We start from the raw sequence: 21,674 nt of genomic DNA on the forward strand, positions 1-21,674 counted from the left end.
CATAATTTTAAACGCGTACCCAGAATAAGATTTTTTGCTAAGAATTTCGAGTATGTGAATGATCAATTGGATCACAATGATCAAGATCTTCATATTTTTTCTTCAAAATTTAAATCCTCTCTAGGCTCATCTTAAGGTCTGGAATGAGTTTGAATTTTTCTTAAAAATATATCACGTTAAAATCGCCAGCATTGTTGTTTTTTAGAAGGGTGTATATATATATATGTGTGCAATGATTTTTTTTGTAAAAACTCATAATTAAAATAATGAAGCAAATATATTGTATGGAGATGTTTTCGATAGATTAAATTTTATATACAAGTTATAATGTTTCGAATCTTTCTAATAAGAACAATTATATAAATTTTATTTTTGTGTAAAAAATATCTAATTTTATATCCGGAAATTACGCTGCGTTTATAGTAAACGCGTTATCTTCAAGCGTTGCCTTTTTTTTAACACTGCGTTATTACAGCTGGTTCAGTTTTAAAAACTAATTTAAGATAAAGCGAAGAATAGATATAATTATTTTATAGTATCCCATATATTTTTATCAACGCATCGCAACATATGTTTTACAAATTGTATCATAGCGTTATCATAACGCTCCTTCCTTCCTTCCTTCCTTCCTTCCTTCCTTCCTTCCTTCCTTCCTTCCTTCCTTCCTTCCTTCCTTCCTTCCTTCCTTCCTTCCTTCCTTCCTTCCTTCCTTCTTCCTTATCATATGTCAACGAATGTATTTGATTATTATTAACATCATGAAATTTACAAAAATATAATAATAATTAATAATTCTTGATTGACAGCTCTCAACACTCAACGTCAATCACAACATATTCTACATTGATATTATGAGGAATTTATTTTTTAATATAATTAAAAATTGTGTAATTTAAAATATTCTACATTTGAAGGTTCACCCATATTTTAGCAAATGATCCCCACTATAACTTTAGAACTAATGATTCCTTCTATTTAAGCTAAATATAAATATTTTTTTATTATGAAACTATTTAATCTTTTTTTAAAAAACCGAACAAAATAAAAGAGTTGAAAGGAAGAAAAAAAATTAAAAAATTAATAAAGCTAATTAGCACCATAGAGGCGAAAAATTTGTATTTTAAGTTAATAGATTTTTTTTTAAAAATATTTTATTCTTTACAAGAATGAAGATTATTTAATCTAGGCAAGAATGACTTGTTTATTATCTCTAGGAATTATTACATTTCCCTTCCTTTTGGGATCATTGAATTATATTCATGTCACACTACCCAGAGAAGGTTAGGATAAGGTCGTTACCATTTCAACAATTTAATCTTAATTCATGAATTTACTCACCTTTTGCCACACTTAATTTTTGACTCAAATAACTAGCTTAAAAGTATTATAATGTCACCTATCCCTCATTAAGGATGATCGACTTTGCCAACACCTATAATTCTCTTTTGCCGTAGATATTTTATGCCAATACTTTTTTTTGTATTACCCAAAATTTATCCTTCTATTAACCAGTCTCTATCTATCTTTAAAGGAGTTATGTTAACCCTGAATTTATAGTTAACGCAATTCGCGTTGTGAAGTATACAAGAACACAGAATATTTTGTATACTTAGCTGCTAATCCATGCTAACTGAGAATGAAGGGAAAAAGCTTAAAAAACCCCGCAAACTCGACTCAATATCTGGAATCCATGTTACTTATAATCGGTGTCAAGTAAATAGTTACTTATTGAAAAGTTATTTATCATTTTATAGGTTAGTATTGAACGGCCGAATTAAAATTTTATCCAAAATAATATTATGTAAGCCTTGATATTTTGCTTAAAGATTAAAGTTCCATTGGCTAAATTTAGGCCCAAAAAAGAAAAGGATTTTCCTAAAAAAAGAGGGAAAATTCCCAATCAAAAACAGGAAAAAATACCCAATAAAAATTTATGCAAGAGCCGGTGTTGACCTGAATAATATTTTTAAAGATCTGCTTGAAATTTATTGTTATATATTATTAGTTTGAATTGTATTAGATAGATATAAATATTATATTTTATTACACATGATTTAAACAGATAGGTAAATTTTTATCCAAATTATTAATTTTAGATTTTATTTTTAAATATTAAAAATATTTATATTTTATACTAATTTTTATAAAATTGACCTTGTGTTTTCATGAATTTAAAAATTATTACTCTTTTTTTTTTAAAAACTATCATATATAAAAATAGAATTATTTAATACAAAATAGAGACAGAGTTATTTGTTTCATAAATATCATATAATTTTTAAAAAAAATGATGAGCTTTTTTAAATAATCATCAAATCAAATTTTATTCATAAACTAAACCTTAAAAATTACCTATAGAAATCCCAACTTTTAGAAATTTTTGGCAGAGGCCTGCAGAGGTATCATTTGCACAGCCCGATCACGAAAATTTTTTCGACCCGGACCGGGTTTTATATTTTCAGACCCGGCTTTTTTTTAAAAAAAATTTTTAGGCCCGGCCCGAATTTTTTTAAAATATATTATATTTATTTTTAATTTTTATAGCTAATAATGCCGATTTCAAATGGTTTTAAAATATATAAATCTATATATTTAAAAAAATTATAACGCTGTGCTACCCGTGTACCCGGGCCGGGCTTAGGGCCGGGTCTGTAGGTTTCTGATTTTATGAGAAAGAATTTTAAAGGCTTATTGACTTGGAATAAATTTATATAAAATTTACCTATATATCAGGTCTCTTTTTTTTCATCAAAATAAATATGCATTCAAACAATTTTATAAATTTTTAGAACCAAGGTTTTTTTTTTAAAAAAATAATATATATTATGAAATTATTTATCATTTCCGGGAAGTCTTTTTTGTAAATATTCGATTGGGAGATTTTAATTGAGGATATTTTCATAATTGCCTTCAAAAATGGTTAAATATGAGAATATTTATTTTCAATTCGCTGTACAATAATAAGGATTCGTTTAATATAAATTTACACCTTTAATTCTCAATTACCATTCATAAAATATAGGTATCCCCTATAATTTTTTTTTTATCTGAGCATTTGTTAAAATAATCTTTTGTAATCCTTTCATTTTTCATCGTATCCATTCCATTTGTGGTGTCACATTTTTTTATCTAAAATGTCAATGAATACTTATTATGTTTATCAATGCTCAAATTACAAAAGTATCAAAGTTGTCACCAGATTTATCTAGTGTGTCTCACATTTTAAAATTGATCTATCCAAATCGCTCAATTGAAAACACTCCTTAAACGTTGAGAATTCTCGAAGCACAGAAAAAAAATACCGAATCTCCAGAATTATTTCTTAATGATCAAATATAAAACGGAATTACTCAGACAGTGGATATTGAGTTTAAAAGATAAATTGCTAAGAATAATATATAAAAGAATGAAATTATTATTTTTTATTTATTTTTAGAAAATAATCACTATTAACAATTATGGTGATAAAATTGCTTTCGCGCCTTTTCCCTGACTTCGCAAGTATGGTTCGCAAAGTAGTTTACGCTAAATTGTATTCGCGACTTGATTTGGCCTTCTCTTTGAGATTTTCGCTGTTATGATAAATTGGCGATAAAAGTTTAGCTGTTATGTATTAGTTCTAAAGGGATCTCAATAAAAGTTCTGCTAATAAAATATTATCAATATCGTTTTCGTTATAGCATACGTAGGTGAATTGGCCACCATAGTTTTTCTAAGCGCTTTAATAAACTTGTATCTCTAGGACTTTATTTGGTCCTTTTCGAGTTTATGCTGACCCTAGGATATTAATATCCATAGAAAGGTTTGGGTTAAGTTCGGTTTAGAGGAAAAAAAATATTAAATGAGACAATAATGAAATAATAATTAGAAGATGAACTGAAAAGTTAATACTGTCTTTATTATTAAAACAATGTTTGATAAACTTCTTAAAACTTTAATTTATCTTTATGTTTTTACTCAAATTAATCAAATAAGCCTAGATCTGGAAAACATGATAGTCTCAATAGTAAATATGCTGGCATTATTAAACAAAATATAATTCTTAGCTAAGAGAAAAACAGAAGAAAGCTCTATGTTAGTTGCTTGAAACCAAAGTTTTTAGGAATATTCAGATTGCTTAAATCAATCTTAAAATAAAGGAGAAGATGTAACGCTAATTGTAGTCAGATTTAAGGGACTAGGAATATATAAGAAAAATATCCCAAATAAAATGAAAAGACGTAATTGAGGAAATTTATTGAGCCTAAACTTACCAGATATGGTAGATGAACAAATAATGAGGATAAAAATTAGGAATATATATAAAATAAAGATTTGTTTTATGAATCGGTTTAACAAAAAAATGCAGGGCCAGGATATTTGAGTAAATACAGATTGAGTTTGGCTAGATAATAATTTGGTGCTTTAACCAATTTATATTTAAAAATTTTAGGGGTTGGGCCAGAAGAATATTTTTAAAAATCTGCCTGAAACATGGAATGCTGATTTTTGTTACATATTTTTGTTTGAATTGAATTGTATTAGATAGATATAAATATTTAATTTTTATTACACACGATTAAACAGATAAATAATTTTTTTTTTATTTCCAAATTGTCAATTTTAGTTTTTATTTTTAAATTAAAAATTATATATATTTATTACTTATTTTTTTTTAGATTAAAAATATCTTATTAATTCATAAATAATGGCTAACATGAATAAAAATAGAATTACTTAATATAAAATAGAAAGTTTTCACAAATATCATATAATTTAAAAAAAAATGATGAGCTTTTATAAATATATATCAAATAAAATTGTAGGGATAATATGGTATGGATACAGTCAAATATAATTTCATATAATTGATCTATTAATAAATTTATCAAATAAAATTGTAGGGATAATATGGTATGGATACAGTCAAATATAATTTCATATAATTGATCTATTAATAAATTTATCAAATAATAAGAGAAATTAATAAAATATGATGAAATAAAATTCAAATTATAAATAAATTTTTCAATATGTTGTGCTTAAATATAGATTTAAAGATAAATAAAAATTTAAGTATATAAATAAATTAAAGTCACTTTCTTTTAAATTCACTTTTAAAAAAATATATAATTTACAAAGAATAATACTTACTATTTACAATAAAATATAACCTTAACATGCGATTTACTTTTTTCTTACTAATCATTATGGCTATTTTACTGCTTATTGATGGATATCCATATACTACGAGAAGGAGAGGATCGAGTAATTTATATATATTTTACATTAGTAATATGCGCTAACAATATGAAGTATTATATTAATATTTATGATAATATAATATAGTATATATACATTACTTACTTGTTTATACATATTTTCTTCTAAATATTTGAATTTCTTAAAATATTATAATAATGAAAAATTGTATTCATATATTTTAAAATTAAATATTCATTTTAATAATAATTTAGTAGATACAGGTAAACCTATAGGTAAATTTAAAATAATAATTATATTAAATTTACCTATATTTTTTAATGCAATATTGATTTCATTTTATTAAAAATTTATAATAGTATTATTTTTCGATTAAATTTAATGAAGCATCTGATATATTACCGAATTCCAAAACTTGTAGATCATTTGAATTTTTTTTTATGAGAGTCAATGTGGTTATCACTTTTAGTCGGCCTGTTTTTTATTTATTTGGAGGAAAACGCATCTTTTCTGACAACCCAATAAAAAAAGTCGATTAGGCCCGTAAAATTTTAATTTATCCGTTTCCACACTTTGACGGCGGGTTAAGCGTATAAACTAGCAGCTCTGGGATATTTAGACTATGTTTATGAAGTTCGATGCATTCGCTTTACCAGATTTTTAATATTCTTGTCCAATTTGGGCCACGATACTTAATGCATTGAAATTAATTATTAAAGAAGACATTATTTTCGGGCATTGTAGCATAAGCAGAGCCTTTTCTTTGTAAGGTCTACACAATTATTGTCTTTCGCAGAATAAATCTATTGTCATGATCTATTTCATCTTCGCTAGATATGTTGGTTTGCAATTCGCCTATTTTTAGTTCAATAACTTTCATTTAATTTATATTTTTTTTGCCCTTAAAAACGCACATTTCTCAATATTAAATAGAAGGGCATATCTAAGAAGAAAAGAAAAATTTTGACACCATCTTCCCTCCAATTCTTTAGGGGTTAAGTTTCATGTTTTTATAACAAATTGGTCATGGCATCAATATTACATACAAATATAATACTTAATCCTCCGCTCTTGTGAAGTTGCTAAAGATTTCTTCTAATAATCATATATTAATTTTAATAATCTGCAGAAAATAATTCACTTAAAATACTATTAGAGAAAGCGTTAAAATAGCGAAAAACGGCAACAATTTGAAAAGTAGGTAGTGATCTAAAATCGCTCCGTCTAAGGCAAATTTTCAAAACGGCTAATTCAATATTCAACCAGAAAGATATTGCCTAAGCATCTAAATTTCGTCGTAGATGTCCAAACCTTTGTGCCATCCATGCGATTTTCAGGCAGGAGTAATATTTCTCTGGATAAAATACTGAGTTAGTCATTTTTAAAAATAGGCTCTGAAGTTATTTTGCAGCACAACGGGGGGGGGGGATAGATATAGCTAATTTTTTTAACTTGTCTAGGTGTATTTACGTGTGATCTATAATATACCCAAGATATTCCACCTTTTTACTGTAGATTTATTTATATTTGTTTAAAAAAAATGATCAATAGGTGAATTAATAAAAAAATATCATTGTCCCCCTCCCCCTCCCCCTTTTCCGATTTCAATAAATAGAAGTTGTTTATGCATATTTTCTCTAAAGCGTAATATAATATCTGATCTGAGATATTAAATTTCTTTTATTTTATAAGTTTGTTTCAATTTTACTATAAAATAATAAATCTAAATTAATTATAGATCCCAATGGTCTAAATGCGATTGATGATCATCTTTATAATTAAGCTAGCCATCAGGTTTTGAATATTAATTCATTATTTTTATATAACGCATTATTTATATATGAGGCTTTTGTTGACACCTCTATATACTTTTTAAATTTCAATGTAAGTTTTTCTGGGCTAATAATGAAAGTCAAAAGTCACTGCCACCCTAAACTTTTAGGCTTGGACGCGTGCCCACACTTGTTTTATGTCGTGAATATTCACTCCAATGTATCGTAGGGTCAATATTAGAGCTGTGCCGATATTAAATATCGGATCGGTACCGATATTTAAAGTTTTCCGAAAATATCGGATCGGGCCGATATCGGTAAAAACCCGATCCGACCCGATCTTTTTACTTTTCTTTTTTTTGTTATTTTTTTTATGTTAAATATATTTATTTTACATTATTATAATATTTTCTAAATAATTTTTTAAAAATAATATTTCTTTTTTAAAATAGATTTATAATATTTTAAAAGTTTTTTTTTATAAAAATGGAAAGGAACACCCAAAGTTTTATTTATTTTAAATCTTTTTAAATAACGCCAATTTTTTTATTTATACTTTAAATAAAAGAATTTTTTTAAATATGGTATCTGAATTATGGAAATATTTTACAAAAGACAAAGATAATTTTGCAAAATGCGTTATCTGCGGAATCATCTGAGTCTGCCTTCAGTACGGCAGGAGATATAGATAGTCCATATCGTAGAAGCTTATTCCCAGAAAATCTAGAGGCTCTCATATTTATTAAAAAAATCTTATAATTTTAAATAAATATTACAATTTTATAATTCCAACATAAAATGGATATATTATTAAATATATATTTTTTTATTATAGTCTTAACTTAATTGTAGAAATAAAAAAATTAATTTATTCATAATTCGATTTTTTGCATAAAAAATATTGATTTCTTAATTATATTTGGTTCAAACGGGGGTGATTAAAAATCAGTAAAAATATCGGGTCGGTATCGGATCGGTTTTGATCGAAAAATATTGGATCGGATTGGCACAGCCCTAGTCAATATTTTAATGCTTCACATCCATTTTTATTTTCAACTGTTCAGGAGATCGTTTTAATAAATTTACATGGCCTATTTTCAAACAAATAAAGAAATAGATTTTTTTTTACCCGACCAAAATTATTATTTAATATCCATTTATAAATAGAAAAAAATTGTTTTGTTTCTAAACCAAAAATGATTATTGAGGATATTTCTAATATTTATTTTTGGAGAGTAGGGGGATTGGACTATTTCTTAAGACAAGACCCGAACCCGAAAAAAATCTTCAATGAGGGTCATGTCGGAAAAAACACTAAATTCTATATGGTTGAATAAATTATTAATGTTAACGAATATAAAATAATTAATATTTATAATGTTATATAATTAATTTCTTTAAAATATATTTATTTTTAATTTCTATAGAATCTACCAAGAAATGAAGATAACTTTAATAATAAATCTAATTATGTAATTCTAATTAACTTTTAAATATTATTTATACTATATAATATTTTTAAAATGGTAATCAAAATGAATATATGTGATTATGGTTAAAGATTAAACATTTGTAATTATCTTATTAAAATTATATGCTTATATTATGATCTTCCACAGTAAAAAAAAAAAGAAGGAATTATTTGTAATCATTAACGAATAAAATATTTAATTCTATGACCAGATATAGTTGTACATTTTTTTTGAAATTTTATAACAAAAGATCATTTTTAAATATAAATTAACCTTAAATATAGAGAGTAGTTAAGTGGGGTCCATGATATAATCCTCTCCTACCCTTAATTAAACTGTATTATATAATCATATGCACGTCTAAGATTTTGGAAAAGGGGGGGGGGGTTGAGTGGTTATTCCCTTAAAATTTTATTTTGGTTTTGATCTTTTCAGGCCTTTTATCTTGCATTCAAAAACAAAACTTGATTTTAAACCGACAAATGTAAATTTTAACACTGGCAGTCATTTCACAAAGAGTCGGGCTGTTAATAAAATGATTAGGCTATAAAAAAATACCGGCCTATTATATGAAGTCCTTATATTTTTAGTATCAATCTGATATGGTTTTTGAATTATGATAAAATAATGGTAGTCTTCTCTTGACGATAAGCTTGCATGATTTCGGATAATTATTATCAATTTTTGAATCTAGCTTCATCTAAGTCTACAAGTCAATATCATTGGTGAGGGTTAGTCTAAGCTTTACTTTTCTGACATGATATTCACACATGAGTATCGATTGATTAAGCTTATATTAACATTGATTTGCTTTGTCATTCATCGCTACATCTTCAGGGTGAGTTAAACAGAAGCATTACAAGAAAATCTGGAAGCTCCCATCAATATGGGTTTTTTCTCATAATTTAGGGCCTCTCGTCTGTATAGACAAAGATTTGGCCTAACCTTTTCCACGTCGTGGGGTTAGGGAAAGTGGTGGGGGTAGTCTTAAATATCTGGAGTCATTGCTTGATAGGGTCAAAAGTTTTAGTATTTATAATAGCAATAAGAAGCTATTTAAACTTTCTAGGATCTATAATAATTTATTATCCAGATCTCTCAGGAAATACCTCAGAAAATAGGTTTTACAATTTAAGGTTTAGAGTTTTTAATTTATTATATTAATATTAGAAAAGACTATCTTACTTGATCCACAAGTTTACAATAATATAGACTACTTATTAAAAATCAATGAAAATTAACTTAAAAATAAATAATTTTTTGAGTTAAATTAAATTTCAAATAAATAACTTTAATTTATTTTTAAATAAATAACCATAATAATTTTGATAATGTTTAATACCTAACTATCTAAAAAATAATAAGTAAACTCCTCTTTGAAAAATATGAAAGAAATCTTGTCCATAATTCCCAAAATCCACCAGAAATATGGTGAAAGGAACTTTGATCGTAATCAATATAAAGATACCTATATAGTACATCCAAATGTCAATGCAAGTGAATTTGAGATCTATAAGAAAATAGAATATTAGCGAAATAAAGGATGATGTAATTAAATTAGATTTACTTTTTAAAATCTGATCATTCTTCAGTTATTTTTTACAAGAACTGCTTAGTGATATGATTTTTTATGGGAATTAGGGTTAGGGAAACGCTTCTTTCCGGAGGTCATCTCCACTTTGGGCAACTTCGGTCACGAGGCTTATCTATTTCCTAAAGTAATAGGAAAAAAATTATCTGACCTCTCGGGTGACCCCAAAGAATATGTTTATTAAAACACATACTTGGAAATATTCATTTCAATTTTTTTTTATCAATTCAGGGTTCCATGCAGTTTTTATATTTAAAAAAAAAATTTATTTAATTTTTATTTCAAATTTTTTGAGATATTTTAAAATTTTCAAATTTTAATACAAATTTTTATTATAAAATTTTTATTAAATTATACAGAATTTCGGATTAGTAAATTATATGATAAAGGTTTTTTTATCATTTAATAAAAAAATAAATTCATACCTAATCTGCATCAGCTCCAGTCCGCGGAAATCGTTGGATAAATGCGATCATCTTCAAAATGACAAAAATTTTCATGAAAATTCGTTTCGGAAAGGGCAATTTTTTTTAAAATCATCTCTTTCCATTTCAACCTATATTTTAAATAATAACCTTTTTGTCGGTTTATAATGCCCGATAAAAAATTTAGCCAAAATAATATTATGTAAGCTTTTAGATTTGGAAATAGATGTCCAAAATTTTCTGACACCTATGACCAAATCTCTAAGATAATATAATAATCAGGCCCTTTTTTAGTAATCGACCCAAATAGGGTCGGATCGTTTAACCCCTACCTTTTGTGAACATTTAAAAAAAATTCTATATTTTGTATGAAGTTAAGCAAAAGATATTTTAGTTTTTCTTCTTTTGTTATTGTTATTGTTAAAAATCCATGCTACTATTGTATATAAATATATAAACACAATGCAATGCATTACAATTACACCTATTATAGAAGTGGTTTAAACTTGCATTTTAGAAGGGCTTTTCTAGAATTAAAAAAACAATACCACTTGTTGGCTTTTTAATGGGAATCAGAATTTTATCGAATTATTTATAAATCAACATTTTACATAATATATTTGCTATACTTTTACGCTAATTATTCTGAGAATATAATGAATATCTTGATGATAGCATTTCAATTATTCGCTAATATATTCGAAAATCGTAATTCAAATTCGTATTATGGGTAAAATATTTTATTATTTTTTGTATGTAAGTTTTTTCTGGAATAACGATCAGTATAAATGATTTTATAAGCGATTTTAAATATTAAAAAAATTTTGATGTTAACGGGAGATGCATTCCAAACAACATGTGTTGAGTAATTACCGCTATAAATTAAATAGATCGCCCTCCGTATTGATTTGGAATTGAGAGACTATTTCGAATTCTCGCGTATTCCGAATAAACTTACTTTATTTTAAAAAAAGGATAGATGACATAGGCACATCCATCTTTATGGGGGAAGGGCGTTATTAGGTGGGAAATTTTATTGGAGGTCTTTTTAAAATAAATGTATCTTTACTTTAAAAAATTTTAAATTAAGTCGTTATTTTTGAAAATTATTAACTTATACTTATTTTTCTTTTAAATTGTTAATAGCGATAATTTAGGAGGGGGGGGGGATTTTTATTAGCTGTTGGGGTAGGAAATTTCCCTCCTTTCCCACCCATAGGTTACGCCTATGATTGATGTTATTTAAAACTGTATCTAAATAGTCGCTTTATTATTATTATATGGTTCTAACTTCACTTTTGGTGGAAATTATACAGACCTCGAAATCGAGTCCTCTTTCAAAAAAGAAGAAAAAAGCTATATCCAGAAAAAGTAGATCGGAATAAAGGCCTATAGTGAAAAAGGATCGTTTCACTACTTTAAAAAAAACCAAGTGGATCAAAGCAGTGTTAGGGCCCTTTTGTACAACAATCAATTTCAAAGTTAAAATCTCAGGATCGGTAAATATGAGGGGGGGGGGTACCTTAATATAGCCCGCACCAATTGAGCATTTCGGAGATGGTATTGTATAAATTGATCAAATTACCACTTAGCATTAAAAAAATCCCAAACTTGTTTTTCCTTTCTCAATACTTTTTATTCATTCATTTATTCATTCAATTTGCAAGTTGAATTCCTACGAGATTTTTAAGAACCCTGTTTTTTGGCGGGAATGTCGATATAATTTTGTTTTCCAGTTAAGAAGGGGTGGGGAAGGGGCACTTAATAATCCCTTCCTAGTTGTGTAGTTATATGCTAAAATTATATTAAAATGTAAATAAAAATTACTTAAATTTAAAAAAAGGTAATATTTAAAAAATTAATGAAATCAAATGGTACACGATGATTATAATTTACAAAAATCAATTCTTTTTTTTATAACTTAAGCCTAATCTGCAGTAAACGCGTTATTTACATAATCGCCAATAAATAGCTATAATTAATAAATATGTAGGGTTATGACGATAAAGCTCCATTGTAATATATTAACGCTCAATGTGTCATTGTAACGCTACGAAGAATCAGCTGTGATTTCGATAGAGTCGAATAATGCAACGCTTGAACATAGCGTTAATATAATTTAAGCCTTAGTTAAAATTTTGAATTAACGAGACGAATAAAAAAAAAACCTCAATTTAAAAAAACGTAAACGCTTAATTTGAGAATATCTATATTATATAAAGCATATTTTATATTTTATCATCGGCGAGTAGGGGGAGGGGGGCTAAGTGTCATTAGATTAGTGGAATTTAGAGGGCACGGGGTTCAGAAACTTCCCGCTATTTTATTTTATATTGCTCTAAAGGTTAATAAAGAAAATTAAAACTATAATGTTTAAAATGGCTGTTCTCATTTTTAAAGCAAAAAATGATCACGTGAATAATTTAGAACCCCATAAATAATCGGAAGAAAATGGAACATAATTTAGGAGAAAATATTATTTGAATTTCCATCCTAATTAAATTGGAAAAATTAAATTTATGCTGGATTCTTCTCCATAGCTAATCCTATCAAGTTTATAAGTTATCTCTCTATAAACAAAAACATTATTTTTTAGCGGGAAGTAATATTAAGTCAATAACTCTTATCTTCTTAACCAGAAAATTATAGTATTTTATTATTGTTTTGCAAATATACAAATATATTAAAGCTTCAAACTCATAAAAGTTGCGGCTCAAAATAATTCTGATTACCAAAGAATAGTCGCGTTCCAAATAAATCACCCGGAAGTAAGATAATTGACAAATTTTTCTTATTTAAAATGTTATGTCTATTGTTGTTTACTTTTTTTCAGGGCGAAATATGGACTTATTATAAGTCTGGAACCTCCGTTCATTCCGATGTTATGATATCGAAAGTTGATTACAAAGACTTTATATCGTTATTGAAAAAATGGAATATAAAATTTACCATAAAATTATACGATATTCAGAGGTTTATTTATTTTTTTGAAATACCCTAATATTCTTATATTTTAAAACGTGCTAAATAATAATAACGGCAATCATCTAATCACATATATGCTCTTCTGATAAATAAAATATTCATAATTTTCCCACCTATGTTCTATTTTATTCATACAATACATAATCATTGTATTGTATAAGCATGAAATTTTTTTTAATAATATCATTTCTTTAAAACGTAAGTGATTACTAAAAGTTTAATGCAATTTAAGTAATTATCACAAGTAATTTTGGGGCCATGGGCCTAAAAATAAAAATTTTACCCTTTCCTGAATTAAGTCGTATTTGAAGGCTTTAATTGCATAATCTGGAAAATATTTATAAAATCTTAACCACTGCCCAGCTCGAGCCCTCCAAATTCTTCTCATTTTAATGAAAAATATTTTTATTGAATTTAAACAGTCTCCATGTTTCATTAATACAATTTTTTTTATTATATATTTTTTCTCCGAACGGTATTTTAACGAGAATCATCCTTTGTCCAGAATTGGATCTAAGCCCGTGTAATTCGAAAATATTATAATTAATCTTATTAGTAAATATGTGTAGTGGGTTACAGCTAAAATACAAGTATTTTTAATAATTCAAAAAAAATATAAAAGTTGAAATTATAAAAAATATATTTAATTCAATAAATATTTTTTTGTACGCTTAAGATTGATAGATTATCAAAATAAAAAGAAATTCTCGTCATATCCTGTTCGATTACCAATTACCTCCTTCGACTTTCAGCACTATCCCAGAATGAATGAAGTTTGACTCCATTTTTTTTCATTATCTTGTGAAATATCTATACATTATTTCCGTATTTTCCTCATGTTATTATTTTATTTTATATTTTCAAGTTTAGAAAACGTTATATTAAAACTTAGGAATCTTCCTAGATTGACTGACTTATTATACAGTCAAAATTAAAAGAGTAAGAAAGATAGAAAGATAGAAGGAAAGAGAGAAATGATTTGAAAAAAGACAAGATACAGCTAGTATTGTTAAATGGCTGCTAACTCATTATTTTAGCCAGAAAAATATTGCCTAGGCCTTAAGATTTCGATGATACATGTCTAGACCTTTGTTCCTTCTATGAGCAGAATCTTCAGACTTACGTAATATTTTTCTGGATGAAATATTGAGTTAGCCGTTTTTAAAAATCGGCTCAAAACTAGACGTTTAACAACACTAGATACAGCCTAGTACTATAACTAATTTTTATAAAACCTAATATCGAGAAATTATCCCCTAATTAGGTTTTAATTGACTAGGGATTCAATCTAATTTGTTCTGTTTTTATTTAAAAAAAATATATTTAGGTGTATGCATGGTTTGATTTTTTAGCTGATAAATATCCCAAATGGATAAAAGTATTTGACATCGGAAAATCTTTCGAAGGAAGGCTAATGAAAATTATCAAAGTTTATTGATATAACATCTCTTTATTTTGTCATAGACATGAAATGATTTTTATATTAAAAATATATTAAATTTTAAAAAATATAATATAGTAAGGCATTCAATGTTCAATTAGTTAAGTGAAGATTTATAAGTAATATGCTTAACAATATCTAATTATTTATATTGTGTTTGAAAAATTTATTTTTAAACCACACAAAAACTCAATTAATATAAATTGCGTCTAATTATTACAGTTTTAAATATAACGAAAAAATCACACAAAATTTTGAACTGCAATATAACTTAGTTTTTTAAACTTTCAGTTTTGTTTAGTGTTGTTAAAGGGCTCGATTTTTTAAAAAATAGCTAACCCAATATTTAAAGCCAAAATATATAATGCAAGCCTCAAAATTTCGTTCGTATATTTATAACTTGCTCCTAAACATGTAAAATATGCGATGAATTACATCTACCTCACATAAAGATATCGGTATTCTACAGATGTCCTAACCCTTTCTGCAATCCGTAAGAAAAATCCACAGCCTTTCTTAATATTGGCGGCAAAAATCTTTGGTTAGCCGTTGTTGAAAAATCGAGCCGTCTAACAAACATTAGTTTTGATAGAATCGGTCTGCTAATTTTTTTAAAAGGAATTCCGACTATCAAAAACGGTCTACCCCTGTTTTATGCTTTCAAACTTTTAAATGATGGCCTAAATTACATTTAATAGATTTCCACATTATTAAAAAAAAATAATGTGATATAGATAGGGCACGATTCGGGGTCCAAAAAGGCCGCCTTTTTTGTAGATGGTGGAATACACGCGCGAGAATGGGTTTCAGTTACGACGGCCCTGTATTTTATATCTCGAGTAAATAATATTTTTTATTGTTAACGAGGGGAAATAATAATTATAATGGAACTAAAACTAATAATTTATTAAGTTGTTAGAACCTGAAAGATGGACAAATGATGCGAAAGTTATCAAATCTATGAATGATCTTTTAAAAACAGCTGATTTTTACGTAATGCCAATTCTGAATCCCGATGGCTACGAATATTCACACACTAAGGTATTTTTTAATTATTATTTTGATTTAGGACAAACACAAAATAAGAATAGAACATTAGGATTAAATAATTACAAATTGTATAAAGAATATTGAACTGAGCTTTGTATATAAAATTTCTGTGAAATAATAGCATCATCTCAATTCCGAAAAAAATTGTCAGCGGAGGGCAATTACACCGCGCGAAAAATTGTGTAGGTTAAGGTTAGGTTTATAGTTAAAAGAATAAGATACTTTGTCGGTCTCATTTAACCTCAACCAACCAATCAAATTAATTGAAGTTAATAAATATTGACCAAAGAATTCAAATAAATAACGGCTATTGCTGAATAATTTAAGAAATTTCGACAATCTTTTTTTTTTTAAAAAGATTGTATTTTATTTTATAAATTATCATTTTTATCTAAGTTACATTTTAAAGGAATGACTGTAGTAAACTGAACGAGTTCCTTTAAAGTATATATGTGCCTAGTGAACTCTTTTTTTGTGATGATAAACGTGACAATTAACTAGTTTATTATATTACACATTTGATAATAAAAATATTAATTAGGACAGATTATGGAGAACAAACAGGCGACTAAACCCGGTATCTAAATGTGTCGGTGTCGATTTGAATCGAAATTGGGGTCATGTATCATGGGGCACCAACAATGGTTTACATTAAATTTACATAGTTTTCTCTTTAAAACTGGATAAAAAATTTTCCCTATAATTTAGGGTTAAGCTTTAAAGGTTTGGCCCATGATGAATCGTGCGGGGAAATTTATCAAGGAACAAAAGCTTTCTCCGAAATCGAGACGAGAAATGTGAGAGATTTTATAAGGAACCGGAAATGCGACATCCTCTCCTACCTAACTCTTCACGCATATGGCCAAATGTGGATGTACCCGTTCGCTCACACTCACGATCTTGCGCCCGATTATAAGGAATTAGTAAAAAATAAACTACATAACAATTTTTTAATTTGGAAATGATACTTGAACATTAACATTCTTTAAATTTATTATTTTCTAGAGTGATCTGATGAGAAAAGCGACCAAGTCTTCGGGTTATATAACTGGCAGCGTTATCAATCTCTTATGTAAGTTTTATCATAAGGGGTATTTTTGAAAGGGGATACAAGTAAAACCCGATTATAATATTTAAGGGGAGGGTGATATTGCATAATTTTTGCATAATATACTTTTTTTTATATATTCAATGAAATTATTTTTAAACAATTACCAAAATACTGTATATTTAAATATTTTTTTCCCCATAGTAGTGTTGCTAAACGCCTCGATTTGAGCAGATTTTTAAAAATGGCTAACTCAATATTTTAGTCAGAAAAATATTGTCTAAGTTTCAAGATTTCATTAACAGTTGTTCAAACCTTTGTGCCACTGAGCAAAATCTTAAGGTTTGCATAATATTTTTCTGGATAAAATATTGAGTTAGTTTAAAAAATTGGCTAAAAAGGAGCGTTATACAAACACTATTCCCAAGAAAGGGGTTGGTAAATAACGCTATATGTAGGGTTAAACCTGGGCCTAAATATCAATGATTTTTGCAATAGAAGACTTGATTTTATATTTTCTAGATCCCGCAAGTGGTTCATCAATGGATTGGGCTTACGACAATATGAAGATAAAATACAGTTTTGCGGTTGAATTGAGAGATCGGGGAAAATATGGATATTTATTGCCGAGTAAAAAAATTATACCAGTTGCCTCCGAGGTGTGGGGAATTTATGAATATATTATTTTTTACGTGTTAAAAAGTGGAACGAGCCATAAATGCGCTCAAAGAAATATAGGAAAAAAATAAATGATTTTACTCTGTCTGTTTAATTAACACTTTTAAATAATGTAAAACAAAAAATGGGTCTTTAAAGCGCTAAATTTTTACGAATATGCGATTTTTAAATCCTTTTAAAGAAAATTTTTATTAACTATAAATATATATTAGAGGTCAGTACAGCCTATCCCACCGGACACAAAATGTGCAAAATATTTTTAGGGGGGCGAAATCGATAAAAATGTTTTTTTTAAAGTCGTTTTCTACCTTAATACAAAATTATGACCTTCCGGGTTAGACAACTTGCGCAAAATATGGTTTAAGAGCCGGGCCAGGTAAAAATAATTATGGGCCGAATAACTCAATATAATTTTTTTTTGCAAAACCGGTTCGCGTTGTGTTCAAATATTTAATTATTAGTCGTTGGGCATTAACTAAATAAATTTTTTAGTGCTTTTAATTCGAGAACATTTTAAAATATTATATTTTCGTAAATTTGGATAAATAAAAGTTCGCTAATAGATATCCAAACCTTCGAGCCATCTGTGACCAAAATTCTTCACGCTTGCGTAATATATTTCTTTTTAAAAATCGGGCTCAAATAGAGCCACTTAACAACACTTATTGCGTCGACGAATATTTTTTGAAAAATAAGTTGCTGTAAAATAAATAACTAATATATAGCTATATTTCCAAATGGTAAGTTTTAAAAATAATGTATTGTATTCCCAAAACCATAATCGTATTGTTCTATCTACATATAAATTATTTTGCGAAAGGAACACTCTAGGCTCATTAAAGAATTCTATTTTGTATTCCCATAGCTTAATTTTTTTTTTTGAAAAAATAAATAATAGGTGATTTCAAACAACTATTGGGAGGGGGGGGGTGTTGCACTTGTTTAGCTTTTTCATATTTATTAATTTTCCGTGATTTGACTAAGATCAGGGAATCAGCTGTTAATACTCGCAATGTAATAAAACACAACCTATTATAAATTTGGCACTTGCTCTAGAGAATATTTGAAAAACTGTGCTTAACGATAGAGAGAAAGGAAATTTTACGCAATCAATTATAGCCCCTATGCACTTTTTAAAAATTTTATAGATAAAAATTAGGCTACGCATTGATATTTAATATGTTATTTTGCCTTCCGGATATACCCTATATATTTCGACTAAGCCAAATTAAATATAGACATTGCGTTTTAGGTGCTCAAGATAATTGTATCCTTCAAATCTGAGATAAAATTACACATTATTATTTAAATATTGTTCTTATTAGAAAGGTTCGAAACACATTAAACTAGACGTAAAATATTAATCTATCGAAAACATATACATAAAATATATTTGCATTTTTATAATAAATTTAATTTAAAATTATAATAAAATACAACGAAATATCTATTCAAAATTTCGTAGAGTTAACTGACTTTAATCAAAAACTTCTTAATTAGTTCAATAGGTAAAAAAAAGAGGTTAAATCATTATTAAGTATAAACTCATTATTCAGTGAAAAATTAAATTTTTGAATAAATATGAATATTATGAATATCTTGATCATTGTGATCCAATTGATCACTCATATGCCTGAAATTCTTAGCATGAAATCCTATTCGGGGTAAATGTATATATATAAATATATAATTTTTTTAAAAAAATTATTTTAAAATAAAATAGTTATAAGCTCATAAAGGTACTGACTAAAAATAGAACGGATTACGAAAAAATATATAAATTTCAAGTTAACCATCCTGATGTAAATAAAAATGAAGGTCAATGATATATAATAATATATATATTTTCCTAGAATGACATATGGGCTTATTATAATGGCGGAAACGGTAGGTATGTAGAAATTATAATATCAAAAGCTAGCTACGAAAATTTTATATCATTATTGAAAAAGTTGGACTTAGAATTCACGATAAAATTAGACGATATCCAGAAGTTATTCTAATTAAATTTTTAAAATTATATATCATCTTTTCTTTGCCAAATTACTGATTTTTTTTGTCTTTGAATAGCGTATTTAGATATGATTAGATATTAGAAATTCATAATTTATTAGCTTCCTATCAATAATCTACAATATCAAACATTTATTTTAAAAAAAAATTTCGGATGTGTAAGTGAATATATCAAAAATACTGAAGTAATCGTTCTAGGACTCTAAGGATTTCCGTGAGTATATAAGCCTTATCCATTCAGATAAATCATGTGTCATTATTCAACACTCTTTTCAAAAATTAAGACTCATAGCGTAATTTTTAAAAGTTTCCTCCACTCTTTTTTTACAGATTTTATGCCCATAATGGTTTTATCAATATATTATCTAAATTCTAATTTTCTTCAACTTCTTAATTTTTTTCCTATGCGCAAGGTGGTTCCATAAAACCAACTTTATATAATTTGGAACAGTAGTGTAACTACGTGGGGGTTATGGGTTTAAGAAGAGAATCTGATCCTCCATAAATTTTGCCCCTTATATGAGAAAATTTCTTTATAAAAACACTCTATTCTTGAAAAAATGGATGTAGTTCAGGTTGCACTTCGTTCGTCAAATTTAGCATTTAACACTTTTTCACAAAAGCATATAGGACGCCCTTATTTTGTTTAGTTTTTTTTAAAGCCTTCAAACACTTAAATTCATTCTAATCAAACAGTTTTATTATTTTAAGTCGAAATAATTTTAATTCGTATATCATATAAAGGGGATAGATATATATATTATTTAATCTATATATTTAGGCAAGCAAATAACATACAGTTTTCTGTACCTTATTAACAATCAAAACTTTATACCAAATCACTATTTATCACTAAAATAGGGTAGCCATTATTCATCTTATTGAAATGCCAATATTTTGTTGTAATAGGTTTTTAACATTTTTATGTCATAGCAAATTTAAATTTAAAAACAAACAATCCTGATTAGAGGTTTGCAATAGATGGGTTTTTAGCCTAAAAGCCTGCTCGCCCAATATATTCGCTCCCGCCTATAGTTTTAAAACTCTCACGCTAGCTCTGATCTTTACCCGCTCGCCCGCACTCCCATTAGTTTTTTTTACCCGTCGGCCATTATTTAGAAAGTTTTTAACCCATCAGGCAATGCTAATTCCATGTTCAGAAAAAGCACTTTTTGCTGGAATTGCCAACTAATCTTGATAACATTGATATAAATATATTACTTGTCGTTTCGAATAGTATATGTGTAGTATATCCACTACTCAAATGAGATATTTAAATAAGTGAAACGATTAATATTAAATAAATAAAAAAATTATAAAATTTAAAATAGACTAAGTTGTCTAAAATCTTGCTAAATTATATAAAAACTCGTTATTTTAAGATTTAAATATTTTGTTATGTCATTAGATAATACTCCTCATCTGTCACAGCCACATCTTTCCATCTGCTGTTGTTTAATTTTGACGTGGATGTTATCTACTCCAAAAATTGCATTTATAATTTAATAATCTTTAATTAAATTCTCTTTGCTTTTAAGGAAACGGATAAAATCAGATTTCCATTCACATTGATGTTAGATTCTTCCATGCAAATCTTATTATCATGTCATCGATATATTTATTACCCAATTAATTTCTTCCGGCGACAATACCCTCAGTTAGTACTTTGGCATTATAGATGTTAATTTCTGGGAGCATATTTTTTTTAAATTAACCCACCCGCCCATATTTTAAATATTTATCTTAACCCGCCCATCAGCTCGTTTGTTCTATAAAAAATATCCCCTGCCGGGCTAAAAAAAACCTGTCCAATGCAGTCTATTTCTGATCCCCTTTAGGACAAGTGTTGCTAAAGGGCTCTATTTTAGCCGATTTTTTAAAAACGAACTCAATATTTTGGACAAAGAAATATTGCATAAGCCTCGAAATTTCTTTAATAGATGTCCTATTTATGACGATTATTACAATTTTAATCAAAAACTATTAATTAGCTATAA

The 21,674-nt window shown here is 27.1% G+C and overlaps 1 protein-coding gene across 1 annotated transcript; it reads left to right on the forward strand.

The window, feature by feature from the left end:
* Positions 1-1,636: 1,636 nt before the first annotated feature.
* On the forward strand, positions 1,637-17,735 carry LOC135924014 (carboxypeptidase B-like). Its single transcript, XM_065459062.1, has 11 exons — positions 1,637-1,713; positions 13,152-13,230; positions 13,296-13,435; positions 14,124-14,220; positions 14,775-14,876; positions 15,623-15,727; positions 15,801-15,929; positions 16,480-16,582; positions 16,647-16,861; positions 16,944-17,010; positions 17,509-17,735. Exons 1-11 carry the CDS (start codon positions 1,637-1,639, stop codon positions 17,733-17,735), a joined length of 1,341 nt encoding a protein of 446 aa, XP_065315134.1.
* The last annotated feature ends 3,939 nt before the right edge of the window (positions 17,736-21,674 follow it).

Source organism: Gordionus sp. m RMFG-2023, chromosome 2 (assembly GCF_954871325.1).
Source record: "Gordionus sp. m RMFG-2023 chromosome 2, tfGorSpeb1-WG-v2, whole genome shotgun sequence".
In the NCBI taxonomy this organism is placed as follows: Eukaryota; Metazoa; Nematomorpha; class Gordioida; order Chordodea; family Parachordodidae; genus Gordionus; species Gordionus sp. m RMFG-2023.

What these genes read in the sequence shown, in the direction of transcription:
- LOC135924014 (XM_065459062.1), top strand. Translation starts at nt 1,637, where the DNA reads ATGAAGGGAAAAAGCTTAAAAAACCCCGCAAACTCGACTCAATATCTG. An exon ending in CCCTGTATTTTATATCTCGA is followed by an intron (nt 15,728 to 15,800) that starts GTAAATAATATT and finishes TAATTTATTAAG; the next exon opens with TTGTTAGAACCTGAAAGATG. An exon ending in CGCCCGATTATAAGGAATTA is followed by an intron (nt 16,862 to 16,943) that starts GTAAAAAATAAA and finishes ATTATTTTCTAG; the next exon opens with AGTGATCTGATGAGAAAAGC.